Raw genomic sequence first — 10,613 nt, 5'->3', positions numbered from 1 at the left:
TGGGGTTTGTTGGGGGGGTGGGGGGGGGGTGGGGTGTAGGCAGCTCTTAGTACAGAATTAATCAGTATTTGTATCAGGAGGTGATGTCCAGGGTTTCCTTCTTTAAGTGAGTGTATATATTTACGGCCCAAGTTTAAAACAATAGTGGAACATGCCCTTGCCTTTAAATGAGCATTCACATATTCCTTCAGTTCTACAAATAGTTTTGAGTGAAGTTATGAAAGAACAAAAAAAGCAGTTGCTGAGCATGTAGAGACATAGCATATATACCTGTGGGCTGCACTGTTCTTCTTGGAAAACCTTCTCATATAACTGATGCAGAGTAAGTTCAGGTACTCTGATTAAGCAACCAAGAGAATAGGGGTGAAAACTGGAAACCACTTACAAGTAAATCATGAACCCAAAGAAAAATCCAGGAATGAGAGATCCATGAGAACTAATTAATCTCTTTTTAAAAAGAAAATGCCATTTTAGAAGTCCAAAGCCCTGCTGGCTTTGAAATAGTACCCAGTTCCCAAAAAGAAAACTAAATAAAGAATTAGATAGTGGAATTTTTGCAAAGGTCTAGCTAGGAAATAATTATTTTCAAATGCAGATTTACACAAGAATGAAAGGTCTGTAACTCTACTACTGTGATAAAAGTGAGCAGGTAGAGATAAATTGCCATTTCTTCCTTTTCACCCTGGATCTATGTACCCTTTTGTTGATTCCATTAACTAACATGTAACCAAGTGTTTGAAAATTTATTCTAACTTTTCAAGATGGAATCATGCTACTAAAATGTAGTATAAAGTTGTAAAGAATTTTGTGTATGAGCCAGAAAAAATAGTAGGTAAATTTACATAATCCTTTGACTAAATAACAAGACATATTGTTGTCCCTAAAGCAGTGTCCATTACCCAGTGTGCAAGAGGCCAATCCACACAGAGAGTCGAGATATTTGCTGTAATATCCAGTTCTGTGCAGAAAAGCAGGATGGTGTCACGGTTTGACTCAGGATCGGCAATTAAACCAGTGACAACAAATCTCTCGATCCCCTTCCTCTCCCACCCAGGTATGGAAGGATATCACATCCCAAGTATGTCCAGGTCCCTGAGCAAAAGCAACACCCCAGACAGGTTTACCTTTACCTGAAGCAGGAAAAACCCAAATACTTTTACCCAACAGATTCCTTTCACACACCACAGGAGCTTTATCCCAATTTACTGTATGTAGAAGGCCTGATTGAGCAGGATCAGCCCCCTTGAAGGATTTTCTGGTGTTAATTAATCAGGTGGTCTTTGCCAAATTTTTGTCCCAATTTTTGAAAAGTTTTGAAAGTTCCACTACCCATTACCTTCAGGGTAGCTTTCAACAGACCATTGTACCTTTCAATCTTTCCTGAGGTTTGTGCTTGGTACAGGATATGATATAGCCACTCAATAGCAGTCCACTAGCTGGAAAACTTGCTGCTAGTTAAAAGGGAGCTTTAAGTGAAGAAGAAAAAAAAACAGTAAAAGGAAAATTGGCTTCATCCTGGCTCAAACTAGGACAGGTGGTGGCATTCCTCAAATCGAGCTCAGTTTCCTGAAACACAAGTGCTATTTTTATACCTAAAAATGTGAGAAAGAGCTTTAATATTATTCTATCACTGGCACACACGATTAGTCAACTAATTCCTTGCTTCCATTTAAAGTGGCAATGCTCAGGAATTTCACTAGGCATGCTCAAAGTGTAAGGGGCTTGTTGTTATTAGGGCTCCCTCTAGCCTGTGGCTGTGAATGTTAGTATGCTAATGGTCACTAATACATTAATATTATTATTTAAATTATTCAATGTGTTTTTTTCCCAGTGCTCAAGGCTGTAACCAAGATAAGCTGTGGGGAGTGCTTGTTTCCATCCCTTTCATCTATTCTGCAGGCCTGTCTCAAGGCTGGGCTGTTGACTAATTGGAGAGTGTTTTTCTCTAATTGGAATCTGGTTTTGTCTAATTCTTACTGTTCACGGTAATCTAGGCCTTATTTTTATTCTACGTTTCCCTTGTGTTCTCTTTTATGTGATTTTTTCTCAAATGTGATTTTTTCCCAGATGTGACTTTTCCCCTCAAATATTACTTTTTTTCAATTAATAACTGACAACAATATGGCCCCCTTAAGTTCCTTCATAAAAACATTACTGAAACAAGATGGACACATCTGTGCTGTAGCAGAGCTGAGGTTGATTCATGTTGAAAGATAGTTCTAAATCTGAGGCATATGCTTCTGATCTATCACAGAAAGCAGACTGTTCCCAGTATGAACATTTTGCTTAAGTATGTACAAGAAAAGTAATTCAGAAGTTCTGTGCATCTGTAAACTGTGGACCAAATCTTGACCATGTGAAAAGTCTGTGCTCCTGTGTCCCAAATATAGGGAAGTCCTCTCATGTACTTCTTTTTTGAAAGCTCAGTGAGGAACAAGCATCCATGAAATATCCTTGGACAAGACAGTCATGTGGCACCAAAGGAGGGAATATTAATATTTCTACAAGATATTTTTACCTAATGTTTTCAGACAGTCATGATATCGTGCTTTGCAGATTCTTTATGCTCTATTTCTTTATTACTTATGAAACTCTAGCTAAAAATTATTTAATGAAGCTGCTGAGGAATCAATGGCAAGACCAAGATTCAGTCTGGTATTTTGTTACTCATAGTGCAGACATGTCTACTCAGGACCTTCTGTGTTATGAAATATATTAATCTAATCCCAGGTGTTTGAGTTTAGGGGCATCTACATTCAGATTTTTATTTCAGTGTCCTCAAGAAAGAAGAGCTATGATAGTTGCAGAATATTCTTTAGTAGATAGAAATACAGAATTAACCTTAATAGAAATTTACTAAAATTATTAATTTGTTCTATTAAGTTCGCTCTGCAGGTTGTGGTCTTCTAAGTCTTCTAAGACTTGTCTTAACAATGGACCCCACCTGGGCAATCCCTAGGCTTTTTAGTTGTAAATAAATTAAAAAAACTGTTGGAAATTGGTTGAGACCAGCAGGAGACAGGACTGAAGAAGACAAAGGACTAGAATCTACAAAGAACCCCACAGGGGACCCTGGAGCATGCATAATTACAAAACAAGTATTTAAATAGTTCCAGGGAATAAAATTACTATGTAAAAGAATTCTGGGAACTCATTGGCATGAAACTGAACATGCTGGGTTTTTTGGTGTATATTAGTTGGGGTGTTTTGCTAACTTGTAGGAGTACTTACTGCCCCTGCACCCTCAATAAAGAATATGGCTTAACAGTGAGTTTTTTTGCTGTTGAATTCAATTTCTTTGTTTCAGCTACCTGTCTATTTTCAACAAATCTTGATTTTTCCTTTGTGTAGTGTATTTTATTATCTAGATTTTAGCTCAGGACTGCATGGATCTGTTTTGAAGATAGATGTCTATATTATATGCAACAGAACGTACAGAACACTTTGACTAACAAGCTTCTGCCTGTGTCTGAGCATTACAGGATTTTACACAGGAATATGTAATTTTTACATTTAATGGAAGCATAAGTTGATTGCTTTTTATTCTGCAGGGTCATTAGTTCTCTCAGCAGAGGTGGAACAGACAGTGACTTATTGTACTCCCTTTTCTTGATAGGCCAATTCAACTGAAATTTAGAACCTTGTCAGTTACATGGCCATCAGACAGCAAAGCTCAAAGAGCATAATGTCAGATTTATTTATTTAAACATTGGAAACTTGGATTATTTTTTACCCTTTTGGCTTCTAATGTTCTTTCCACAGGAACAGAGGTATATATAGATAATGTGGAAGTGCTAGGAGTTAGCAAATCACATTATCAATTTTTAAATTAACGATGAATTCTTAAATACATTAAGAATTGAGAAAATTGCTCTAATAGAAATGCACTTTTAAATCTAGAACACTGCTGCTATATAATACTACCTTTTCAAAACATGTACTTCAATACTTCAAACTGTATGTGGACTTTTTAATAAATTGGTGTAATTCACAGAATATTCAAGTAAACTCTTGCACTTCCTGACCTTTTAAAAAATAATTGCTTATGCAGAATGATGTGCCATTTAATTTTCCAGTGATCTTGTGATCTATGACATCCTGCAGTTCTCATTGGGCTGAGTATAGCAACCACCTTCAAGGAAGTAGTGAACAATCCCTTTATTATGACATTTAAAAGAAAAAAGTTTGTAGAGTATATTGTGATCAGAATTGGCATTTGTCCTCTTGGAAATGAATAGCAGCAGGATGCTGCTGAAGATCTGCATTTTCTTTATCTGGTGTGGAGAAGTTTGCATTATGGAGACTGAGTCTTTTAATCAGACACAATCAATACAAGCTTTAATTTAGAACTGCCATTTTCCCTCAGAATTTCAGTTCTTTCCAAACTGGAACAGAAAGTGTGCATTGCTCACAGGCTTATTTTAAGTCGTTAAACTTCCTATCCTAATAGACAGGGTGAGCATTAATTTTGAGTATGTTTTTATCGCAGAGAACACTTCACCATTCTTTTTGCCTGCTTGGTCATTGTAACAGAAGTTGAAGTTAGCTTCAAGCTAATGGGGCCAGTTTTAATAGTTGGATATGCCTGCGAGGCTTAAATCAAGTTTATAAATGTCTTGTGACTAATGAAGGTTTGATGTTATAGCAGTGCAAATGGTGCCTCCTTTTCTGAGCTCAGTTGGGTTTAGTTCTCTGCAATAAAATCTTTACTATAAGAACTAGTCTGCTTTGGGGAAAAGTAAATGTTCTGAAGTGACCTTTCAAGCTTTAATACCATTCTGTGCATAAAAATGCTCGCTCTTTTCCCTAACAATTGACATAATTCAAGGTTTTTGCCTTTAGAAATCTCCATTGGCACACAAAAACCCCTGGAATGAGATTTTATGTTTTTCATTTTTTCATTTGATAACTTCTGTATAAAGCCAAAGAAGATGAAGAGTTGTAGCAGCCTGCAGTGTTCATAAAGGACTGAATATGGATCTTTAAACAATAATTAATGAAAAATAGATGCAGATCCCACTGCATACAACATTCATTTCCATTTGAGGAAAAGTTGGGTTATGAAAGACAAACTGAGGATTATTACATTGGTTTAAGGGTTGCTGCATTGTTCAAGAAGATTTCACAACTGTTTGGCTGGTGCCATGCTTCTCAAGATTAAGAAGTCTTTCCCCTAAATTATGCACATATTTTGTATATTTATGTCTACATTTAGATGATACAGAACTGTCAAGATTGAGCAGGTCTATTTTAAAATCCCTCAGTGCTTCAAATTGTCCTTGCATTGAAAGCTAAGTCTTGCATTGTTCATGGCAGGACTTGCTTAGAAAGAGAAAAATATTTTCCCTGGAACAGAATCATAGAATCATCTAGGTTGGAAGAGACCTTTAAGATCATAAAATCCAACAATAAACCTAAATTGCGAAGTCCACCACTAAGCAATGTCCTTAAGCACTACATCTACACGTTATCTCCAGGGAGAGTAACTCATCCAGTTCCCTAGGCAGTCTGTTCCAGTGCTTGACAACCCTTTTGGCGAATAAATCTTTCCTATTATACAATCTAAATCTCTCCTGGCACAACTGAAGCCATGTCTTCTTGTCCTATGATTTGTTATGTGGATGTAGAAACTAGCATCCACCTCTCCACTATCTCATTTCAGGTAGTTGTAGAGAGTGTAAGTTCTCCCCTCAGCTGCTCCTCATAAGACTCATGCTCTAGACCCTCCTTGTTGGAGAGTACAAGTTCCACCAGCACTCCTCTCCTAGTTGGTTCGTCCACCATTTGTATCAAGAAGTTATCAATGCACTGGGGGAACCTTCTAGACTGTGACTGGCTGGCTGAGTAGGCCTTCCAGCAAATATCTGGGTAGTTAAAATCCCCCATGAGGACCAAGTTGCGAGACTGCTTTCAGCTGCCTGTAGAAAACCTCATCAACTCCCTTGTTCTTATCAGGTCTGTAATAGACCCCCGCAACTGTATCACCCATGCCAGCCTGCCCACAGACTTTCCACTTGCTCCTCATCAGCCCCTGGACAGAACTCACATAAAGAGCAATTTCTCTGCCTCGCTTTGCTGACCTGTCTTTCCTAAAAAGGACATAGCCGTCCATGACCATATTCCAGTCATGTGAGCTGTCCCACCATGTCTCTGTAATTGCCACCAGATCATAACCCTTAGAGTGCACTTGGAGTGCACGCAGGCTGCTAACTCCTCCTGTTTATTCCCCATGCTGTGTGCATTGGTGTACAGGCATTTCAGGGAGCAAGCTGAGCATGCTGGTGGCACCCTTGGGAGGCGGGAGGGAAACCCAAAAGACTGAATGTTCTAATCAGGAGACTCCCTGGACAAATTAAAGAGGTATTAATTCAAATTACAGATAAACTCTGAAATGGAAATATGCAAGGATTTACATGGTCTTCTTTGGACAAAGAATTGATAAATTACAGCAAGGAGTATGGTGTATTTGTTTCTGAATATTCTCACAACTCTTCTGCAGTCAGACAAGTCACTCAACCTTCATATGCTGATGTGGCTGCTAGGCCACCCCAGAACCACCCTCCTCCTAAGCAGCAAGAGAAATCACGGGGTGACTGGACAGTCGTGAATAGAGGTAAATGAAACAGAAAACCGAACAGTGCACACAGAAAGCAATGCCCCGAAAATCAATGAAAATCAACGTGCTTCATCACAAGATAACATGGGGCCATATGCTAAGCTTAAGGAGGAAGCCAGGCGTATAGGTATCCCACGGAGGCTTTTGTCTTGGAATTATTCTTATCAGCACCTGAAAGACTTGATAGAAGATTGGCCTAAAAGGCCTAACTCAAGGTCTAATTAGAGGGAAAGATCCAGTAGTTTGGAAAATTAAATAACCCCCCTCCTGCAAAGAAAAGAAAGTCTAAAAGACAGCGGAGGAGGGGAAAAGGACAGGATTCCAATACAGAAAATAAAAACGATTGGCAAACAAACAGTAATCAATCAGGCCCTAAAACTTCCAGTCCTCCATAAGATCGGCAAAATATGTTAAGGTTAGTTCAAAATAAAGATCAGCGGTCTCTTGCTCACAGCTTGGATGGGCATAAGCTCTGCTGGGTTAAAAAAATGGTTGGATAAAAACTAAAGAGTTGTGGTCAATGGAGTTAAATCCAGCTTACAGCCAGTCACAAATGGTGTTCCTCGGGGCTCAGTACTGGGGCCATTCCTGTTTAATGTCTTTATCAATTATCTAGATGAGGGGACAGAGTATACCCTTAGTAAATTTGCAGAGGACACTAAGCTGGGTGCAGGTGTCAATCTGTGTGAGGGTAGATGGATCTAGACAGGCTTGATTGATGGGCCAAAGCCAATTGCATGAGTTTCAGTAAGGTCAAACGTCTTTTTGCTCAGCTCACACATTCTTTTTACTGAAACTATGTTTTGGGAAGCATGTTACGTTAGTATCAGGTGCATGTACACTGAAGCCTCATGTGATACTAGCCCAGATTTTAAGGGTATGGAGTCTGTGTTTGAAATGTAACATAGCTGTACATAACTTGTACACAGCACTGCTGCACTACTGCACTACTGCTTAAAGTGGCAGGGATGTAATAGACTTGTGTAAGGGGTTTTGTAGATTCCTTGCCTTAAGCTAAAGTAGCTAATGATACTCATGCAGATACAGTGCAATAAAAAATAGGGCACATTAAATGGCTTAAATTAGGTCAAATTGAATAATTGAATTTATTCTTTTACTTAAAATTAGCTTCATCAGCTGAGAGTGCTATGGTCAGAAAAAATAGTTTAGTTAAATATTAATTAGAAGTTTATATTTTGAGCTTGCTCACAATCACTTGCAGCAATATTATTTATGTATCTGTTTTTTCCTCATTACAGCTACTAGGGGATGATGTCCAACCATTCTCACTTGATGAGGAAGTTGATTATGACAATGTGGTCCTGACCCCTAAGTTCTCTGAAGCTGAGCTTAATGGCCATTACAGAATTGTCTGAAGAGAAGAAAAAGGGGACAGATATGTAGGCTATTTTTCCTGAACATGACATTTTATTGACCTTCCCCTGTCTTGGTTTTTGGCTTGTACCTTTCATTTCATTATCTTTCACAGAGGAGACACATTTCCCTCTTCTACATTACCAGGATGTAAGAACATACATTAGGTACATATTCAATTTTATACATGTACATGGAGTTAGTTACTTAGAATTGTTTCAGTGTTTGTGAGGTGGAGAATGAATAGTATATGCATTTTCTTTTTGCAGCTTGTATTCTCTTTAATATTTTTGACAGAGGTTTGTGAGGGACATTCTCCTTTTCTATTCATGGTCTCTTCTAAACATCCTTACAGTTCAGATAAAAAATATAGCATAAAATAAAAATTAAAAATTAAGTTAAATTAAAATTAAAGGCAAAGACGCAAAGCTCACATATAGAACAGGAAACTTTGAGAAACTTTGAGTGCTACTTGCAATCTGCTTACGGGCTGCTGCAGTAGGGAATAGGATTTTCTCCCTGTGACACTGACAACAATTTTGGACTGCAAAATCTCTGATATTGGTTGAACCTGTTGGAAGTGAAGTTTGTGTGTCTGTTACCCCTTGGTATTCATGACTTCATTGACATGCAATAGAGGTATGCATCCAGGTCAGTCAGTGAACTTACCTGTATTAAACTTGTGGCTTACTTGCGAGATACCAGAAAGATACTGTTTTCTTCCACAGTCTTGATGGATCCTGAGTTATTGGGGAGGAGCAACTTGAGTTCTATGGGAAGTGTAGCAGTCCTTCCGCTGGGTCAGGGATCTGAAGGGTTGTTTCCTTCACTGGCTGTGGTGCAAGCTTGGATATTATTAATGCTCAGAGTTACTCCCTGTGGGTGTAACAGGAAGAGTAGTAATTTGCTGAGATAATGGTTGTGAAAGAATAAGAAAAAAAAAAATGAAGACATGAGAAGAGATGCAGACAAATCTGACTGACTCAGACATTATTATGGTTCTAAGTATCTATTCCTGCACAAAGGTATTGCTATATACACTTATATATACACAGTACCACTGAAAGAAAATAACATTAGCATGGAGATAATTCAGAACCTTTTTAAGAAGACAGCATTGACACATACCCCTGGATTTTACAGAAAAGAGCTTTTGATCCTTGATTTTCTGCTGCTATAAACTGGCAGGACTCCACTGAGGCCATTTAGATTAAAACAAAGCAGGCAGGACCTATTTACAGTCTTAGCTGAAAGAATACCAAGCCAAATAAATTCCCCATTTAACTTTACTGAATATAAAGCTATGTACGTGACCCGTTATCATTATGGGAATATATTAAAATGCAATGCCAATGCAATTTAAATGTAGAAACCATGTCTTTAACTGCTCAGTTACTAATCTTACAGGATTCACAGTGGAGTTTCTGTAGTGGTGTGTGCTTAGAACATTGCTTTTTTGCTTTAACACACATACTGCATACATTTTCAAGTCCTGTTCAAGTAATGAAACTTGATTACATCCATAACTTCTCAAGATTCTCACTTTAGAGGTTTGGTTTTTTTGTTTCTCTTCTGCATCTTGGTAGAGGGAAATGGACTTTATCTTTGAATTGTTTTAAAAATTCTTGACATCTTTTGCAAAAACATGCTTTCTTATAAAGGCAGGCTCTCAGCGATGCAACACTAAAAGGAGAAATAAAAATGGGACCAAATTCCTAGCTATTCACCAACTTGGTGTACATCACCGTGTGGCTAAGCAGCCACTTGCCAAAGGTAGCAGGCTGATTTGTAACCTGTTGTCCTTTACTTTCACTTTTACTCATGAGTCTTAAGTGTTAGGTTGGTCCTACATAGGTATGAGTTCTTACAGTCCTGCAAAGGAGACTGCAAAACAATTCAATTACGCGAACCAAAGATGCTAACCGGCAGTGTCTTGTGCCAAGGCTCCATGCACACTCCAACTTGCTAAATAATTTAGCTGAGTATGGCTGTTCAGCAGAGATTTGTGTTACAACCTTTGTGAATGTGATACTCCTGAAGCCGTGGAATGGAGAAGCCATGACTGACACGGGTTGAGGCAGACATTCATTAGACCCTGTTCATTTACTGGAACTGTGCTGAACAGGTGGCCTACAATGCTCATTCACAGTTTTCAGTTCAGTCTTGGCATGTTCAAGCCACCCAGTAAAGTGAGGAAACCCATGCTAAGGGTACTTGCTGGCTTCAAGTGAGGAGCTCTCTGCATCGCTCAGCTGAGTGCTTGTGATAGCAAAGGGCATTTCCACCACTGTGTGCTTTCTTGTGGTGAGGTGTCAGTTAGCACAGGTGGGTGTGAGGTACCACATGTGTTTTGGGCTCCTCTTGGAGGGATGTGACCTCTCACTGAAAGGCAGCTGCCTTTCCTAGTCTTAGGCACATGCAGTTCTCCCAGGTGCTAAATGTCTGCCCATCCCTTGGGAAAACTAGGCAGATAGATAGGGGTTTTTTTAAATGGTAGTAAGGTGCATAAGGTAATGAGTTATGTTCATTTGTGATTGCTGGCTGTTGGAGGTGACACCTTGTGTTTTTCTGGCAAGGTACTGTAAGACGACGTTGCACGTGTATGAGCAAGAGCTGTGAAATG

General features: G+C 38.8%; 1 protein-coding gene across 1 annotated transcript in view; it reads left to right on the top strand.

The window, feature by feature from the left end:
• LOC104388414 (chromosome unknown open reading frame, human C11orf74) overlaps nt 1-8,020 on the top strand; it is a 30,310-nt gene extending 22,290 nt beyond the window's left edge. Inside the window, 4 exon segments of the mRNA XM_009997278.1 lie at nt 3,524-3,601; nt 3,603-3,680; nt 7,876-7,971; nt 7,973-8,020. Of these exon segments, the coding sequence (XP_009995580.1) occupies nt 3,524-3,601; nt 3,603-3,680; nt 7,876-7,971; nt 7,973-8,020 (300 nt within the window).
• The last annotated feature ends 2,593 nt before the right edge of the window (nt 8,021-10,613 follow it).

Source organism: Chaetura pelagica, unplaced genomic scaffold, assembly GCF_000747805.2.
Source record: "Chaetura pelagica isolate M959 unplaced genomic scaffold, ChaPel_1.0 scaffold134, whole genome shotgun sequence".
Lineage (NCBI taxonomy): Eukaryota > Metazoa > Chordata > Aves > Apodiformes > Apodidae > Chaetura > Chaetura pelagica.
The sequence above is the reverse complement of the archived record's forward strand: the minus strand, read 5'-3'. Positions and strand labels throughout refer to the sequence as shown.